At 39.2% G+C, this 21,007-nt stretch overlaps 1 protein-coding gene across 6 annotated transcripts in view; it reads left to right on the top strand.

Annotated features, from left to right (window-relative positions):
* Positions 1–860: 860 nt before the first annotated feature.
* The window catches only part of LOC127987520 (ephrin type-B receptor 3), a 47,122-nt gene continuing 26,975 nt past the window's right edge, over positions 861–21,007 (top strand). For 4 of the 6 annotated variants that reach the window (XM_052589874.1, XM_052589870.1, XM_052589873.1 and 1 more), the window contains exon 1: positions 861–1,407. In XM_052589874.1, the coding sequence (XP_052445834.1) occupies positions 1,344–1,407 (64 nt within the window). In that variant the 5' untranslated portion in view covers positions 861–1,343. The remainder of the gene's footprint in view (positions 1,408–21,007) is intronic. The other 2 variants (XM_052589872.1, XM_052589871.1) reach the window with 1 other exon arrangement.

Here is a 21,007-nt window from a genome sequence, read left to right as displayed (position 1 = left end):
TACTAGTAATAACTAGTAATAAAATGTTACTACTGCATTATACAACTTTAACAAAATACTGTTAATTAAAAGAACTCATTTACATCTGATACAGTTTATATGTTTAAAGGAGGCCTCAAAATCGCTATCTACTTCTCTTACCAGAAGTTAGAAAAGGCAGAGAGAAAAAGCGGTGGGATTTGAGTCTGTGAAAAAGAGATGAACAGAATTTTGATGCGCACAAGTAGCTACAACATATAGCCACTTCATGTAAAACACATTTTAACAGTAGTTTTAGTGTCATATCATCAATCAAAACACGCGCAAAAAAAAAAAAAAAAAAAAAAAAAAAAAAAAGGATCAGACAGGCCAACGTGGCACATCTGAAGCGTTTCGCCAAACCTTTAACAATCCCCTTCTGTTTTCGGCTCCAGATTCAGGAACTGTACTTTTAAACATAATAAAACGATCACAGTGATTATTTACTGTAATATATTTGTGCGTGCAAGTATTAAGCTTTACTTATAGGCTACTGTAATGCAACAGCCTACTTTGTGATAAATCTCGCAATAAAGCTTAAGATATGCTTACTGTGGTAAAAGTGCAACTCTGATAATTATTAAAATAATACGCGTGTGCACATTATAACATGCAATGTTTGCAAAACGGCATACACATTAGGTTTCTTGGTTTCCACGAGTCTGAAGACATGCACGCTCTCAGACCCGCAGAGCGGCGCTCTCACCCTGCCAACTGCGCCAGATCGCCAGGGGGCGTGGTCCGCGGAGTGACTGACAGCTGATTCTGAGCGGAAACTCCTCCCCCCACCGCCCCTCTCTCTCCCTCTTTCACTCTTTCCTTGATTTCAGAGCAGCCGGTTTTCATTGCAGCGCGCATGGAGAGGCAGAGGAGCAGGAACGGTCAGCGCTCGCGAGGTGAAACGCGCTCAGGGATTTTACGCGTAAAGCCGCTATAAGGTGATTATTATTATTATTATTTTTTATTATTTTTTTTTTTTTACGGGACGCGCTTTATTATTGGACTACAAAAGAATGCTATCTGAGGAGGAACGGACATTTAAAGAACTGCTCTCCGTGTAGCGATACATCTAGAAACGGACACACACGCTCTCCACTGATGAATGACACACACTGGAGGAGCGTTGACCCCCTGGATGAGTTTTAAAGAGCTTTAGATATTTCTCTGGATTATACAGAAACACGGCTGCAGTTGCGCTTTATGGAAACAGCTGAGAAGAAGACAAGTGAAGTTGGAGAAGAAGGTCTCTGAAGCTGGACTGAGGGTCTGAAGGATTTTACAATCCCCTCCTGGAGCTCCACTTTCATGTCCGAAGTCTCTGGTTTATGACAATGGATTATTTGCTGTTTTTATGCGGCTTTTTGCTGCCTCTAACCTCGGCTGTTGAAGGTAAGATTGTCTCTCTCTCTTTTTTTTTTTTTTTTTTTTTTCTCGCAATGCTTATCAACCCAAGAGTCTGGGAGGCGAGTCACGGGTCGATCCTATCGATGCGCGTCTACAGGAGTTGCGCTTCGGACCCCGTCAATAATAACCGGGATTTAAGCGTTTAGTTTCTCCGTTCTAATCAATGCAGTAACACGCGCCCGCTCCGATGCTCTCTTGGGGATGAATGACACCAGTACACATGCGACCCCACTGCAGAACTCCTTCTCCCTCCTGATTGATGTTTATTTTCTTTCACAAACACAATAGTTTCTGTCTTTCCTAAAGGAAATGTCCCTACAGGGAGCCGCACTGTCAGACAGACGCAGATCCGGGGCTCCTCAAAAGACACATGGCGAATTCGGAGCTTTTTACTTTTCCATTAGACGTTCGCGCAACCCATAAATTGACCAAAACGGGCTTTTTATTAGCGCCTTTGTATCTGGAGGTTGCTCTCGTGTTGCGAATCAATTACGCGTTTCTTTTAATCACAATTAGGAGTCGTTTATTTGATATTAATGACTCGGATCGGTAGTGCAGTTGGCTTTTGATTCAGTTAATTCTTCGAAGTCTGGACCCCTGTTAGACCGAGGGACCTTCTGACACCAATAAAGATTTTCAGGGAGAACAACAATGTCGATCTATTCATTTCTTTATTGGTATTTTTAACCATACAATCGCCGACAAGCGTGAAATCGTGAACACTTGCTTATTTGTACCGCTGCTCAGACTCTTCTATTGTGAGTCAAATCTTTAAAACAGCATTTATTATTTAATAAAACTCCTATGTCGATACTATTAATGTCGATATTATCAGATAGGCTATAACGACAGCCACTTTTGCCACAGTTAATCTTTATTATTATTATTATTATTATTATTTTATTTATTTTTTTAGATGTAAATGCTTGCCTTGCGTTTTACTGCTCAGTGTTTATTATACTAGATTAGTAGCCTAGTATATTCTTACTAACTAACTGCGAGGATCTATCTCTCCCCTTGTTTATTTGATATTTCTGAACGAGTGAAGTGGACGGATGTTGAGTTGTTTGGAGTTCATCCGGGTTGTTTAGTTAAATGTAATTACTTTATTTTCTCCCGCCGCCTTGGTTTATATTTCTATATTAGCTTTGCAAAAGTCATTTACATAAACTTAGCTTACGTGACTTGTAATTTTGTCCGATAACATATCAGAGCAAAATGCGTGGATGTTTCTGTGAAAGGCACGCGGGCCTCGAAATGGCCTCTGATATACTGTTACTCGTTTAGCTCGTGAATCAAGCAGAATATTAACTGCCCGCTAATTGTTGTCAAGTATCATACTTATATTGTTTAATGAAAAGCATGATTAAACAAGTTGCATGTAATAACAATAAATAATCCGAATGACTCGATGTTTTGTTTAGGGTTTACTCATCTAATGTGTCCGTTTATACTAATAGATTTTAGGAGTGGGTACGAATTTAATTTAGGCTGACCACAGTCATGCCATATTCCTGGTCCCTGGAGTTCTTCTGATAAAAGGTCTCTTGTCAAAGCTGTCCAACACGCTTTAAATGTGATTATTAATGCACTTCTGATTTCTATAAAAATTAGATATGCGTCACTCCTTGTTAGAATCTGAAATCACACGCGTTTTAGTCTTTTCTTGACCATTTAAGTCAAGTCAGGTCTGGTTTTAACCCAGACTACCCCTACTGTAATTGTTATTTATCACATACGTGCTTGATAAACCTATTTTGTCTTGTAGACTAATTTAAGAGATGTGTAAAACTGTATTATTACGCGAGAGAAATGTAGACCATTTGACCTCAAATAAACGTGCAGAAATACTGACTTTACTCTTGGCTATCTTTTCCCCCTCTTATACTGTATTTACAGTATTTTAGTCGTTAAAAGCAAGCGTCCTGCGCCTGTGGGAACATTTTCTGCTTTTTTCGGAGTGTATTTGCCCTCATGTCCCATTGAAGTGGCTATTGAGAAGTAAACGCAGTTAACGCAGACAGAGCCCTCACGAAACAACAGACTCATTATGGGGGTAAACAACATTAACATGAGAAACAGGAGAATAATAACAGGGCACATTCACTGCAGAAGAGCCGGAACGTGAGCTTGAAGAAAGGCCTGAGCGCGCAGCGTAAGCAAACCATTTATTTGTATTTTCAGAAAACGATTCAATCCACTCTCACACATTTTCCACGCCAGGATGTGTCCATTTGATTAAAAGCATTTTGCACGGACTGAGATTGTTTGCGCTTTTCAGAAGCGTCCATCAAAGCGCAGGACAGGCCCGTTTAAAATGGAGCTGCTGATGGCAAACGAGAAATGATGAATAATGTCAAATAAATACTGACAGTCGAACATGCACTGTAGCCTACTTTACATTTAAAAACCATATAAAGTTTAGTCTAAAATATTTTTTTAATTGTGTAATTTTATTTATTTTTTAATGTTTTTGACAAGTTACGCGTCAACGACAGTAATTTATAGACTATGCTATGTACCGCTGTTAGCTATTTTATTTCGCTGCTACTATTTTAATATCCTGTAAATACTATAACAAAGTAATAATAATAATAATAAATATTATGATTAATAGCAGTATTAGTAATAGTATTATTGGTCTGCATGTGTTGAGCGCAACACCCGAATTCTGCAAATCGACGCGACTTCATCGATCTGTAAAATCTGCGGTCAAAAGGTTTAAAAAGAGGTCAAAGCATCGATCTGTTCTTCACACCGTACACAGGGCCTACACTCCTCCGAGAGGCCCTTTTCTCGACTGATTCAATTACAGAAGAGCCGTTTCAATCTAAACATGAGCACAGCTCGGTCCAGGAAAGTAAACAGACACAGTCACACGCAGATTTTGTTTGATTTTTGCTAAACTGTTTTCACCTCTTATATAGGCTGAACAAAGCATGAATTTTAAAGTTTTGAGTTTGAATAATATCTATTCATATATTGCATCCAGCACTTGATCTAAAATATCAAATCATATATATATATATATATATATATATATATATGTATATATATATATATATATATATATATATATATATATATATATATATGTATGTATAGCTATATATCCTCACCTACATACTGTACCCCCCAAAAAAATCTAAATTGGAGAAGACCAAATTTTAAAAGTTTAAGAACACCCCATTCTGATTATTGGGTGGGATGTTTTTCCTTGTTTTTCCACCGAACTTTAGTGTGCAGCCTTCTATTAATTCCCTTTGTGTAGTAGATTTAATGGCTTAATCTTTTATTTTCATAGATGTTCTATTAATTTTTGCTTTTATATATTAGTCTTGCGTGAGAGCTATGGAAAGGTCATATCTTAAACAGAGAATAGGGTGAACAGATGTCCACGGGCTTTGTTTCAGACTCTCGTAAGGAGCTCAAAGGGGTCTCAGACTCGGGCTTTAAGATGCTATGAAAACCAGGAAGAATCAGGAGTGGCTCGCTGTGACTGTGGTGTTCCGCGTAAGCCCGCACCGCTAGCCTATAAACATTAGTGCTGATAACCTTTTGAACACAGGAATGCGTTGGCTGTAAAATTCAGCGGCATTCTGCGTGGAACAATAACGTGCACTGAAGGCCAATATTTAACCAAGTGCTCTGTTAATTGATGAAGAAGTGGACGGGACGCTGACTGGAATGTAGAACTCGCTCCTTTTGGAGTGTCCACTCAAAAGGCCCATCCTGGCAGCTGACGCAAAGGCCTTTACAGAAAAAAATAGGTCTTTGACACTCACGACAGTGTGAGGAGAGAATGTGTCTGGGCCCGAACACTGCCAAAATCCCCCCGGTGCTGTCTGCAGCTACTGAAGCGGAATGAGAGAGAGGGATTGAGAGCAAAAGAGGGGCCGAAAGAAAGAGGGACTGAGAGAAAAAGAGACATCGGAGCTTGGTTTCTGTCTTCGGTTGTCCAGGAGCGAGATGGGTGGCGCTGGCAGGGAATATATCTGCTACCAAACGCCCTCTGGAAAAGGGGGGCGGCAGCGCAGAATACCCAAACAAAGTCACATGATGACAGGCACAATAAAATTTCCTTTCCATCTGAATGGTTTTCCCTCTCCAACTCAGCCACAGGGATTTTTAAAAGTTTTCAAATTTTGCTTGCGTGCATTGGTTCAGTGAGTTTACAGTCAGAGCCAATTTGATTAGAAAAAAAAAAAAAAAAAAAAAAAAAAAAGAAACAGAGCGGAGAGTTTTTTTTTACATTTTTGGAATATATAAATTTTTTGAAATATATATATTTGAAGCTTTAAGTGATATAGTGTACTGAAACTCTTAGGGAGAGACAGTGTTAGTTCTCAACCCTAGTTCAATTGGGGGAATGTGTGATGTTAGAAGCCCTGGAGGAAACGGCTAATGCTAATGCTAGGTGCAAATGTCGGCTTTGATTAGCAATACGGGCATGTGCGAACAGGGTGGGGGGGGTGTTAGGGCTAATGATGGCTTCTAAACTCCATACTACGAATCAGCCCAGGCCTCTAGATGGTTAAAACATGCTCCCAATCTCCACATCAAACACAGAGAGCCTCGGGCAGGGGCCCAAAAGCAAGCTGGCCCTTCACCCTCTCTGTTAAATCTAGACTCGAATTTGCACTTTAGAGTCATGCTGTTCAATTACACATCTGTGGACTTTCTTAGCCATTCATTTTGGTAATCTACAGATTTGAGTTCTGACTGGTAACATTTTTGCCTTTTGGTATATCTGAGGAAGAGGAAAAGGCTGGAATCTTTAAGTGTTGTGATTTCTGTAAAAAAAGATCTGTAAAAAAAAAACAACAACAACAAAAAAAAAACACTGCTATTACTATTCTTACAATAAAATAATCATAAACTTAAATGGTAAAATCTTTAAAAAATTGCCAAAAAAATAAAGTTTCAAAGTTTTATTTTTACAACAATATCTGCAATAACTATATTGGTGGTGACACTTTCTTTTAAGGTGTCCTTGTTACAGTGTAATTATTCATTTAAAGACTGAGTAATATTAATTAACTACATGTACTTATGTATCTGGTTAGGATTAGGATGATGTTTTGGTTTAGGTTTATTGATAATTCTATAGTAAGTACATGTAACAAGGACACAGTGAAATGAAGCGTTACCAATTATTTATTCATTTATTATTAATATATATATATATATTTTTTTTTTACTGTGGCATGCTTGTGTGAGCGTAATTTGTTTTAGCTGACAACACAAAACGAACTGGTGTTAGACAGGAACTCTTTTAATGCTTACGTGATCTAACACCTCTCCATTTGGTGTTCGAGGTGAGAGCAATGGCACTTCGGCACTGTGCAAATGCAGGTACTTGTGAAAAAGGACGTGTTGTAAAAGTCCCTGAAGGCATCGCAAGTCTGTCTTTTTGAGCTGTACTTGGGAGTGTTTTGAAATTCAGCTTGCTGGAAGTGGATCAGACGGTTCATGTAAATGCGAAGCAAGTGCCACGTATGCTTGTGCCACAATTTTATTTGGCGAATTCCTTCAAGACGTTGATGGCGATCTCACTGTGCAGATAACATTTTTGTTTGAATGCCATGCATGTTTGAGTTAATTGCACAGTAATTTATTAGTGATTTAGCTTATGGAAGTATAAGCATGCATGCTTTTCCCACACCACATCCAGTTTCAGCAGGGTCACCATCCCCATCCAATCAGGGATTCTGAATGAATATTTTGTGGCTGATTCATTTATGGCTCGTTGTCAGGCTTGATCGATCACACTTCCTTCTCACTTAGCCTTTCTGGCAACTGCCCTTTCGAAATGTGCCAAGCTTTCTAGAGCCTCTCATTACCAGCATTTTAAGAGTGACAGGATTGAAGATCCAGTGAGTTGGAATATAGTATCTGTCCAGTGATCTTCACGTCAACTTCTTGTGTAGCAGGCATAGGCCAGAACTGCCATGGAAAAAGGGCGCTCGTCACGTCTCAAGAGCAACCTTGGAGATGAAATGACATGTTTCTGCAGAGACCTCAGAACTGCCCTTTTCTAGTTGTGTCCAAAGTCTAGAGAATATTAGATGCATTGGATATAAGGCAGGCAGTCATGCTCCTGGTGAACTACTTTTCAATTGAACCCTTAACTATACACCTAGCAGCTGAGCTAGATAATCAAAGATTGGAGTGTTGATTAAAAAATACAGTTGTGTTACAGTCTCCAAGAGGAGGACTGAATACCCCTTGATATAAGGTACGGCACGCACCCCCCAAGTCACTTGCGAGGCGCGACGAGTGGCTTATCTGTTATTAAAGTGCCCTCAACCTGAACGGGATAGATGAGGACATAGGCGAACAAAGGGACAGAGAAAGACTGAGAGAATTGTCCGGTATCCGAAAGGCACTTGGTACAGTATTGGTTGAGCAGTTCATCTGAAAAGGTGCTGAGAGGAGAGACAATGGAAATACACCGGAGCTGGTCGGATGGGGTTATGAATGCAGTGGGAATTTAGGCCGAGCACAGCGAGAGCAGAGTTTTCATCTTCTGTCTTGGACAGCTGCCACGGATCTATCTCTGCATCTTAAATTTGACTTGCTCGGCCTAGCTATGCCTGAGAGGAGATCATTGTTTCTGCCTTTTCTCTCTGTCCGTATTTCTACCTATCACTTTCTTATTCTGAGCTAGCCTAACAAACTCTTGATGGGCGAGGGGTATGCAAGGGGTTTTAATGAATCTGAAAAGCTGGCGAGCATCAATCAATGACGGCCTTGAGCCTGCACATGAGATCAGGTCCACCTGACAGCAGGAAAGTAGAAAAGAAGGATACAGTCTGCATACAGAATGAAGAAACTCTCGAGGCTGGAAAAATAGCTTTCCAGTGTAACAGACAGATGTTATCTCTTATATCGCAACAGTTGGTGGCTTGAAACTGCCACCCCTTTCATTGGTATACTCATTTGTAACACCATCTAGATGCATGTCGAGCGTAAAAGGGATGACAACCTGGTGAAAACCCAGAGGACAAGTGTGGGTTGCATAGAGGCCTCTCCCCACAACAGGTGGGCTTTATCCAGACAGAGAAGCTAAAGACAATGCACCTCTTTCTCTGCTCTGTTTACTGTTCCCTGTTCCACATCCCTGTCACTTCTTTTCTACACTTTCCCTCCATCTTTTTACAGCCCTCCCTCTCCCCTACTCTCCCTGGGCACCTTATGTGGCCGTTTCTTATCAGAGAGATAATTCTAATTGTTGCATTATTTCCCCCTATCTGTTATCTCACTCCTTCAGTGATATGGGAATCCCAGAACAGGTCTAGAAGCTTGGGGACAGGGCCTATTTACCCACCTTTGTTGTATCCAGTCAATGATAAGAGTTGTGACTATGTGTGTGTGTTCTTACAACTCTATCCTGTCACAGTTTCCTATGGGAGCTAAGGGCTATGTCTATAAGCAATGTAAGTCAAGCTCTTGCGGGATAGATTTGACAAGTTCAGTCTCTTGATACTTTGATGCCCGTGGCTTTTACGAAAATCTCAGCGCAGGTTCCCAGTCTTGACATCTTATGTAAAATAATGAAGGTGCGGAAGCCTCGTCATCGAACCATCGTCATCTCATACACGGCTTGGAGGAGAGTCAAGCAGAGGTCTCTAACTAAGAACAGGAGCAGAATCAGCATGCTGACATGACGCAAAGTCTCGTGGGGTGTGAAAGCAAGCATATTGACGAGAAATGGAGCTGGCACTAGAAACAAATTAAAATATCCCATGACCAGATGGGGATGGTGAACCGAGGGGCCATATTTGTATCATGAGTGTGAGACGCACCACAGTGAAACAGCTTCATTGCCACTTTTGCCCCGTTGTGTCCTCTGGGAAATGACCTAAAAGGATGGTGATGATTAGCGATTCAATTTAGCCAGCCGTCGGTCAATATAGCAGTCTGAGGGGAGATGGTTGTTGATACTGCCCTGCCATCAAAATAGGTGGCGATCGAAATGTCTAGGGACTACATTCCCCTTCCTTGGTTAATTAAGGAAGCAGTTTGTCACTGTTCTTACTTATTCATACATCTTTCCATCAGTTTGAGACAGCTTGGTTTGAAGGAGCTAGCTAAGTAAGAAAAGCACTTAAGAGTAATCTATAGAGTTCAACACCGGGCACAGCTTTGTGCCTGCTTAATTAATCAAGACACTGCAGTGGTGCCCTAAAACACGAAGACACTTTCATATATCAAGAGGGTAATATCTAGAGATTTGTTCTTTTTCCTTAAGCATTTTTGCCACTTGTATTGATTCAGAACAGGAAATGAGCCATGAGTGAATGTGTTGTACAATGTTTTGTCTAACTGCTATGTCACCACAGCAACTAGAAATGTCCCATCATCCATCCATCTATTCTCCAAACCGCTTAGACTTTGTAGGGAGCGGGGATGCTGGAGCCTATCCCAGTGTCTCAGGCCAAAGGCAGGGCACCACCCTGGACAGATGGTCAGTCAGAGAGCGAGCAACTTGTTTGTTTAAAAGTTTGAGTGTTCCGGAATGCAGAAATGGTGGGGAAATACATATCCTACCACACTAGGTTTCTGAAAACCAAAAAATCTAAACATTTGCCGTCAGCCCACTACATAGATGTTTATCATTAAAGGATGAGCACTTTGTTGTCCGATCTCTCTGTTCTTTGTGTCATCTGTTTGCATCTTTATTACTCACCTGGCCTCAGGTTATGAAGTTCAGACTCAGGGAAGCATGTACATTCATGAAACACTCGTAAGTACAGGGTTGTCACCAGTAAATATGGTCAGTCCTCCAGTGATGGAAGTCCTGTACAGCTGACTTGTTGTTATGAGTAAACTACGCCAAAGTTCAGTACACACCCTGTGGTTCTTTTGATGAGCACTTCCATGTCGACATCATCTTGCTCTGAGACCACCAAGAGATGTAACATACCTGAACTGCAGAAGTTCATGTGCAGGTTCCAGGCAGTCAAGGTGTGGTTAGCAGGCCTGTAATTAGAGTTGAGGCCGCAGAGTCTCTGTGACGGCATGTCTATCTTTGTGTGTGTGCTGGATTAAGTGCATCCATGTGTGTGTGTTCAAGTGTTCAAGTGAAAGAGATCAACGGCAGAAAATTCCCAGACTTCTCATTATCTCTCTACCTGTCAATTGCATCTCTAGCACCTGTACTTCCTAAATTGAAGGGCGTTCTCACATAAAATATTTTCCCAGTCGTTGTCTTTGCCTTCTGTGCTTCTCAGGCACATCACATCACTGCAACAAACCAGCGCTTGTAGATTTATACCACAATACAGAGACTTTATTGGTTCAGTGTAGACACCGTTAAAGCCACCGTGTTTGATTTATCAGTCAATGATTGACTTTAGATTGCTTTTGCCTTTCATGTCACCTGCACTGTAAATAGACGCCCAACTGCAGCCCTGCTGGTACACTCTTCCTGTTTATTCAACTCTGTTATCTCATGTGTCCACTGGCCTTAGTTCTTCCATCAGCGCCACTGTCTTCACAGTGTCATTTTAGTGCGATGGCTCCAGATACACCCACATTGGTCTTTATAGATTTGATTATACAGATTATGAGTGGGAAGTGTTTCATAACCCAATATGGGCCTAAAAGTGTTTTATATATTACATAACCTCATACTGAAAGCATATATTGGAATAAAGAATGAGACCCATCTCATGTCTAACTCAGACCTCTCTCCATCCTTCTCTGCCTCCCTCAGCCTTCTCACCAGGCCCTCTACTGAGACCCATAAATCAATGGAGCTCAGTAGCCTGTCGGGGGTTTACCGTCTGTGGGGGGTATTGGTGGCCCAGGCTCCCCAGCCGCTGGCTTTAGTTACACATCAATGAAGGGTGAATAATACATTAGTCAGCCCCTGACAGTACAGTTCTAGGCGGGCAGGCAGACGGAGCCTCCCCTGGCCCTTCATCAGTGCATCTGTGCCATAATCAGCCTCTGGGGATATACCTCTTAGCTTTGGCCTACCTCTCTTCCACCTGATTTACTTACTGTCTATGCAAATATAGTGATGTTTAAACACCCGCTCTGGGGGTTAAAGGTACAGTTTTCTCTAAAATAAAAACTCTGTCATCCGTTGTTCACCCTCATGTTCATCCAGTCTAAATCGTTGTTAGGATGAACTATAACCCTATAGAATATGGAATGCAGATGGCAGTGAAGGTAAGGTAATAAATGCAAATAAATTGCACCATTCCTTTCGTTGAGGCGAGGAACTGCAAGTGACACCCATAAAGTCTAGGTTAATGATTTGAAGCAGGCAGGAAGTATTTCGCCTGACCCAGCATGGCCAGCAAAGACTGTGGAGATGGATTTTTTTTTGAATAAACGGCCCCAGAACTGTAGCCTACTCAGCACAGTTGCACTGTATACTGATTTATATCCGGAGGTTTACAAGTGGCACATATATATATATATATATATATATATATATATATATATATATAAACATTCACATGCATCAAGGCTTTTATTTTATTGTTCAGAGACATCTAAACCCATGGCCATATGGGGCACCCTAGAATTGGGTGTCAACAGGTTATCAACCTTCTCCAGCATAATTGCCCAGAAATGAACTTCCATCGCTAATACCTCCTGTCACAATCTGTGAATCACTTTGCTGTAAGTGAAACACTTAAGTGCATGAATGTGTGTTCGCCAATGACCTAGACGCCCATGTGTCCTAATCAGGCAGTTGTTTCTTTTTGTCTCGGGGATGGAGTCCATGAATAAAGAACTCAGATGACCATCTTCCATACACTCCAGGCAGCCGTGTCTGTGTGTTAAAGAGCTGAAAACCAATTAGAGAGGTCTAACGAGTCAAGTTATTACTGCAGCCAAGTGTGAGATTAATTAACTGAGCAGCAATTAAGAACATGCCTGAAAAGATCTAACAGATAAGCAGTAAGAGGGAGAATCGCAACCAACATTTTTATAAATTTTTTGCTTTAGCCAACAGGGAGGGTACAAGATAAACAGAAATAACAAGCTATTACCTTCAATTAGAATCCAGGCGCATTGGAAAATCATGCCTGTGGTGACATTTCTGGAAAGTTATATTACGTTTGTTTTCGTTTGTTTCACGGCACGTTCATATTGAAGTATTCACGTAGTGGCGCTAAAAGCATGTGTTTAGTTTTTGCTGAAACAGGTGATATCAGGTAAGTGGTGCTTAAACGTTAATGCTTCATTGTATTTTGGATATATAACACCTCACCTACGCTAAACCTGACACTAAGTCTAACCAATAGTGTTTACAAAAGCAAGAGCGCCATTTTTTTTTTGTTTGGATCTACACATTTTTGAGCTCATTTATCATGACTAGTGTTTCAAAGGACATATCTGACCACTTCTACTAGAAAAGCAATACACATGGTGTTGGAATAAATACTGTTGGTTTTTCAGTCACTAGTGTTAATTTCAACTGGAAACTCCAGTGATTTTTATAGTTAGAGTTATGTTTTTCCAGTGATCTTATGTTGCCAAATTAGCAAATAATACAATTCTCGGTACATTATTATGATTCACCTAGTTAAGACATACCTGGATCAGTCCCTGAACAAAATTCCCACCGAATTATCAGTTTTCTGGCTTGAGTGGGAAAATGTTGATCGAGGCACATGCTTTATGGGGTAACATAACCCTGTGCTTGTGTATATACATGTAAATTCAGCTGTGGGAGCTTCTGAAATTTGCATAACTCTGCGCCCTACTTTCTTTTATTGACATATTTCCAAAGTGCCAGAGCTTGGTAGAAATTTCCAAAAAGAGTGTTCTCAAATATAGCATGAATGATGGTGTCCCTTCCACTTAGGACAGTTCCAAACCATGCTTTAGTCATTGAGCATATTCAGAGACTCCGTGTGGGTGTATATTTGTTTTTGTGCGACTATTTGTCGGCTCAGCAGTCATAAAGGCCCTACCCATCCACAGTTTTGCTTCGGTAACTGCCTAACCTTCCTTTGTTGCTGCAGTTCTGACCTGAATCAGATAATAAGTGGGCAGGTAAACATTAATGAGTGGCTCTGGGCTTAATGAGCTAACGTGAGAATAGCTAGTCAAAAGAAGCCTGAACTGCCTCAGGCTAATGTGTCATATGTAGCAAGAAATGTCAAAAAAAAGTCCAAAAAACTTAACATAATAACTCCTATTACGCTGTGGTTTAGTTGGAGCCATTAGACATGTTTTCTTTGTTCTGGCAGGTAAACCACAACATATCCTGATAATTAGCATGCAGCATGACAGCCGAAACTGAGCTACAGATTTGTTCCCATGTCTTCAGCAGTTGCTGCCAATGCTAATATGTGACAGCACTGGGAAGTTAGCAAGGTTCTTGTCCTCGCAGCTTGGGTTTTTTTCCCAAGAAATGAAAAGGAATCGCAACCTCCTTGGCTGCCCCAGATGGTATATTTGAAACATTACGAAGCGATCAAAAGCCACTGGAATGTTGGAAATGTGGACCACATCAGTCCAGTAGCTGCTAACAAACAGCTGCCCCGTGATGCAAAACAGAAATCTCATATTTGACAGCCATTAGAGGTTATTTGTATGTTTGCATAGTAAGATGAGACTGTATATTTTGCTGATGACTATATCAGGAGTAATTTACCCCAGACATATATCTCATTAGATAATTTGAAGCAGAACCATAAAAAAAAATACAAAAAATATATTCTAACCAAAGCCTTGATGTTTATACATACTACATTTTTAGATCCTTCCGGGAGACTGCAAGGATGAACCCAATATTTTTAAGGTTTCCTCATTTTTGGGCATGCTAGACTTGAACTATTTTTGCTATATTTTAATGTTTTTTTGTTTAGTTTTTTTATTTAAGGGTCGATCGATTATTGGCCTTGCTGATTATCGGTACCGATATTAAGCATTTTTATGCTTCATTTCATTTTCAAAACCAATTTGCCATCAGTGCCAAATTTTTAATTTCCATTTTTACACCACATATATATGGTCAAAATGTTGATTATTGCTCTACTTGGTCTGTAGTAATCAGTATCAGCCTTAAAAAACACATATTGGTCAACCCCTATTTCAAATGTCTTTTATGTAGGCTATATTAGTATGTTTTACACCTGCCACTCAGTATAGAAAAGCTTTACTTCCACCTTTTTGTCTCTAAAAATAAAAATTGTCATAGGAAAAGAAACAGTGATTTTTATAATCCCCATTCACTCTTTCGCATTGTGTGCAAGCCATTATCGGTCAGATACCGAGATGTCAAGTCTGATGTCATCCACAGCATCCTTTCACAAACATCTTACCTCAAGGTAAAAGTGGTTGGAAAAAATGAGGGTTTGGGGGCATTTTAACTTCTGCCCTACTCTGAAGTAGCTCCTTAGTGTTATAGCATGGCAAATGCCTTCCGGTGGTCCTGAGGGATCGTGCTATTACCATATATTTAGCCTAGATGTCTGTTGGCTGCCTCCGCAGTGGCATAATGAACGTGTCAAAGGGAGGCGAGTATGGCAAACGGGCTGTTGGAGGATGGAGATGAGTCCCTGGACAGCAGCTACAACAGACAGCTCCTCTCTGCAGCTGACAGGAAAGGCCAGTGGGCAGCGCGGTGCCAAAATACCTCCATAATGAACCTGGAATGGAGGTATGGGGAAGTCAGACATGCCTCCTGCCTCGTTCTTTGGCTTGGATTACAAAACACAGGAGGGGGATACAAAGATATCTCCAAAACCAACATATTCAGGATTTTGAGGAAGGGCGCAAGGCTCACTGGAGAGACCGGGGCTAGTTGTCACATTCGTTTCTCCAGTGAAAATTTCTCAGGGTTGGTTTCTTTTCAAACTTCTGGTTGGGCATTTCTATAAACAAGATGTGTTGACCTTTCATGGCAACATGCCTCAATAGCACTATATGAATAATGCTAGTGCACTCAGGTTGTTTTTGATTTATGTAAAAACATCTCCATCAGTACCGCCTGCCAGATTTTGGGACAAAGCTTGACTGTCCCAAACATAGTTATCGTGATTATAGTTATAGTTATCGTGATTATGGTCCTTTTATACTTTTCGCTTGAGGAGAGGGAGAGGTGTTTGACTGTTGGTTAAAATGTGCTTACGCTAGTCTCAGCCAATGGCATGATTCATCATGCTCAACGGATTGCAATTTTCTCCACTTATTTTGAAAATCATTTTTTTTTCTTGGAGGCTTTTGGTTTGTTTTTCATGAAGCTACATTACTGTTCAAACTATTTCCAACTCTTCCAATTCTGATGAGCAATGTTCAATGGCATCTTTTATTTATTTACAAGTATTCCATTTAATTATTTATTGAACATTTGTGTCTTTTTAGAAAGCTCTATTTCACATTTAAATGGAACATCTAAAGGCAAAGTTATTAAATGCAAAGGTCTCTAAAAGTTACTTGTGTTTTTTTTTTTTTATATATATATATATTTCTGACTCCGAGTTTATTTATTTATTTTAAATAATAGAGAGATGACACCATGGTGACCATTTTTGGACTGAATAGAAAGCATTTCTGTGTATAGAGCACAATAAAGCAAATTGGCACTTCTGCTGAGCTCTTGTGTTGCATGACGGTGACCTTTTGTGACCTAAACATATGTTTTATTATTTTCTCAGTGCCATTTACAAAATGCTTTTGGAGTCAAGGTGTGCCTCCGCTTCTTCCGTAAACCTGTTTACTCTCACCGGCTTGCATTTTTCAACTGGCTAGTTGAGTCATCTATATTTATTTCAGCTGGCCCTGCTCCCCACTGACAGTAATGGAGACCTGGAGAGCATGATGGACAGGGAGAAAAGAGAGAAGGGGTTTCAGAGATATGGGGGGAATGAAAGAGAATGAAGTGGATGGAAAGGATGGCTGTGATCAGCGTCGGCCTGTCAAAACACTTCCCGTTGACTGATACACCCTCAGACGCTTGGGAAAAGAAGACAGAGATAGAAAAGGTGTGAATGAAACATTAAAAAGGCAGAAAGAAAGAGCAGTTGAGATCCCAAAGAAAGAGCAGTTGAGATCCCAGCAAATGATGGCTAGTTTAAAGAACCTAAAAATGTAAGAGGTTGCTATATCATTCCATCATCACATTTCTTTTCTTTAAGTATTTGCTGACATTCTAAAATGCAGACAATTTTAACATTGAAGAATGATTCAAATATAGGGCATTTAATATCCGTAAATTCGATGAAAAAGTGTTAGTGCTGTCGAAAGATTAATCGCGATTAATCGCCTCCAAAATAAAAGTTTTTGAGTGCATACTATATGTGTGTGTTCGGTGTATATTTATTATGTTTATATAAACACACACACACAGTGTATATTCTGGAAATATTTCTGAAATATGTATGCAGTTAATCCTGATTGATCATTTAAAAGTACTAGATTGTGTTATGTCACAAAAGTTTGCATTTCCCAGAGAAACTTTGCACTTGTGCGCATTTGTGTTTGCGGAATGTTTTCAGAGTCGCAAAAGTCACAAAACATTTGCACTCAATGAAGAAACTTCGCGTTCCCCTGAGAAACTCGCAAAACGCGACAACTGAGTTTATAAGGTAAACACGCTATATTTGCGACAAAATACAAAAGCATTGAAATATAATTTCTCCTGTCATCTCATATTTTGTTCCATAACCACATCCCTTTTGTGTCTAAACTATCATTCTAGAGTTTTTAATTCTGTACAAACCCCCAAACAGAACTCTTACTTGGATGTCATAAACATGTGACCATTAATACGATACTGAAACATGACTGTGAGTAGAATCACATACTCTGACGCATAAATTACGTTCATGCTAGTGTTTCAGATGAGGAATCCACACATCATACATCATAAAAGTACAGCTGTGATCGGCAAACACTATCATTACAGTTGTGTAACAATGCCTGAAGAGTCAGTGGTAGCAAAGACGCAATACAGTAACTTTTTTTAAGGAAGAACTACAGAACCAAAAAGTACACAAGCTTTTACATTTTGAAACCCTTGCTAGATGTTGATTAGTGGAGAACACATTTGTGTCATATCTAACCAAAAACACCAAACTAACATTATAAACACAGATGAGGCCTATGCATTCCTGTTAACACAATAACTCGCCTCTAGAAGAAGAAACATGAACGCATTGATTAGTTGTACTCCTGCAGCAATGTGAGTCTAACAGACAGCTCCCATTTAGTGTGAAATCTGTAATCGGATCAGCGTTCGGTATCGGAATACGCCAGCGTGTTAGCTTAAGTGCTCATTAATAGCTGATTGTGCTTTATCTCCATCTCAACGCATCTTGTGTCCTATCTAGCCACAACAGAGTAACTGATGTGCAGTATCGTAACTCTTTCACTAAGTGCTTTAGGGGACACATGCCCAATTCATGGTGATTGACCACAATGGGCGAAGGTGGTCAGGACATTTTATACCATGACTTACGGTTTATATACACTTTCAGAAAAGCTCTCATTGGGGCTGTAGCATTTCAAAAGGTACTAATATGTACTTTTAGTTCTTAATATATACCTTTAAGGTACTAATATGCATCTTTAGGGGTAAATAATTACAAAAGTTACCTTTTGACAACATTTATGTTTAAAGTATTGTGATTTTAGATAGGAATTTGAAGACCAAATGTTTTCTATATTGTATAACCATATAATAATGTCTTTATTACAATGGTATAATACTGTATATATATATATATATATATATATATATATATATATATATATATATATATATATATATATATATATATATATACTCTAAGAAGAAAAAGGCAAACATTGTACCCTTTAAGGTGGAACAGTTTTTTTTTATTTATTTATTTTTATTATTTTATCTACCCATAAAGGTTCACACTAGTACCTTTTAAAGTACTAACGTGCATCTTCCAGGTGTAAATAAGGTCCAGTAATATATATTTTGAAAATTTCCCACCCCATGACAGCTTTTATACATTTATTTCTGAGTGTATAGTGATTTTCCACTAGAAATTTAAATACCAAACATTTTCTATATTGAATAACCATGCAATAATATCTTTATTACAATACTATAATGCTGTAATACATACACTAGGAAAAAAGGGTGAAAAAATTTAGAACATGTTATCCCTTGCCCCAGTTCCATTAAAAAGGACATTTTACATTTTATATATCCCTCAACTTAATTTATTTATTTTCCACTACCAAATGTAACCAAATGTTATATATGTCATATAACATATAATATTGTATTTATAAAAATATTATAATATTATTTTATCTCAGAAAAAAATGGAATACAACAGTATTTCCCTTGTCGTAATATCCTTAAAGGGATGTTTTATACCATAACTACCTCTAAAATGTTAAGTGTAGCATCTTAAAGGTACTTAATACTACTCTTATGTATAAATAGGAATAAATGTCAGTCACATATGAAAATCCATAACTCTCGAGTTATTCACAGGGAGAAGGGGACATTGGAAAAGGTCTCACTGGGTATGCTAGTAATAAGGACATGCATTTAGACACTGTGTACGCATAGTTGTGAGCACACCTGGTTAGCAGACAGTCACCCCAGGGGCTGCCTGTTCATCAGATTGACTGCCCTCTGTAATTACAGGCCTTGGAAAAGGGAAGAAACGAGAACGAATGTGCGTAAGGAGGGGTGCAGTGCCCATTTCTAGAGCTGAAGCTGGAACTGGAACGCACTACGGGGTTCATGCAAACTGGAACAGGGCTTGAATATTCATCTCGGTCGTGGCTCGTCTTTTGCTCGCCATATGAACCCGGCATGCTCGTCTTTGTGCTGTCTGTGAGCGTCAACGACATGTCTGACTCGGTTTGATCAAAGCAAACGGGCTCGTTTTCAACAACCCCATTTCCCTTGATGATGTCAACTTCAAAATCAGACCCCCCTAAGACCTCGCGCCGATCCCAACGTCTTCTAATGTCAGCTGAAGAACTAATTAACACAACAAACAAGAATGTAGCAGACGCACTTATGCTCTGTCACCTTCCTGTCAAATGCTGTCATCGTAACCAGTGTTGTGACAGTTAAAAGAGTCTTTGAGATTTCCACGACGACCACATGCAATGCCAAAAAAGAGAAAGAAAAAACAATTACTGAAATCAGTCGGATTAGTCCTCTGTGAAAAAGTACACATTAGCATATATTTTTTTAAATGGTTCTTATTATGTGAAATAATATGCTTTAAAAAATACACTTAAGTGCGAATTGAATGTATTTTTTTGGACACTTAATTGAAAAATTATTACAGTGTAAATTTATTTAAAATGCAATTATATGAATTTTTTTCTGACCCACTTAAGTAGGATTTTAAGTAAACTTTATTTGAATATACTATACTTTTTGGTAAGCCAATTTTTTTTTTGGGGGGGGGGGGGGGTTAAAGGGTTAGTTAAAGGGTAACTAACCCAGTTAAAGGGTTAGTTCATCCAAAAATTTAAATTATGTCATTAATAACTCACCCTCATGTCGTTCCAAACCCGTAAGACCTCAGTTCTTCTTCCGAACACAGTTTAAGACATTTTAGATTTAGTCCGAGAGCTTTGGACAGTAGACCATACACACAGCTTCAATGGAGGGACAGAAAGCTCTCGGACTAAATCTAAAATATCTTAAACTGTGTTCCGAAGATGATTATTGCAAATTTATGATAGTTTAAATTCATTTTAAATGCAATTAGCTGAACTATAGAGTGTTTTCTGACCCACTTAAGTCGGACTTTTAATGTACGTCTATTATCTTTGAAATATGGTTAAAATTTAATATTGAATATACTGGTAAGCATTTTTGGTAAACCTATTTTATTTTTTTATTTTTTGGACACTTAACTGCATGTTTCAGATTAATTATAGCTTAAATGTTTTAAAAATGCAATTAGCTGAACTTTGAAATTAGTGTGCAAAATATGAATAAAACAATGACTTAAAATGTACTTTTAAGTGTACTTAAGTATCCTCTTTAAGTACACTTAATTTACCTTTTATTTGATTAATATTTGATATCTACAAGTGTACAAGAAAAAATTGGGTTAGGGTACACTACAAGTGCGCTTTAAATACAATTAAGCATACTTTCCTCACAAGTAAATTCTCAAATCTTTGAATAAATCGATAGCTTGAATACAAGTAAAAGATATATAGTGCACAAATTTTAAATGTTTTACATGACAACGATAGTCAAGTGGCAGAAAGCTGCGATTTCCTAAAATTTTCAACGATACAATTACAAATTCAGCAAAGACTTTTCAGGCAATTTTATTAGATAAAAATGAAGGTAAATCCACCATGAAATGAGCACTACATCTGCAGCATTGACAGTGTGCCTTGTTAGTACGTAAATGACTGGGAGAGTGACAAGCATTGTGCCGTGACTGACAGCAAGTGGACGGATGGGGATGAGGAGGCTTCTTTCATGGCTTTCCCATGGAGGATTCAGGGTGTTGGAGATCCAGTCACCTACATCAAGAAGCGTCGACCAATTAGAGGTTGCACGCCAGCTCGCCAAAAGCAGCCTTCTCCTCTAATCACCACACTCCAGTGTGGCACAAAAGCCCGGGCCGCTCACCACATT

The sequence above is a fragment of the Carassius gibelio genome, chromosome B22 (assembly GCF_023724105.1).
Source record: "Carassius gibelio isolate Cgi1373 ecotype wild population from Czech Republic chromosome B22, carGib1.2-hapl.c, whole genome shotgun sequence".
Classification (NCBI taxonomy): domain Eukaryota; kingdom Metazoa; phylum Chordata; class Actinopteri; order Cypriniformes; family Cyprinidae; genus Carassius; species Carassius gibelio.
Note: the sequence above shows the minus strand (reverse complement) of the source record. Positions and strands in the feature narration are given on the sequence as shown.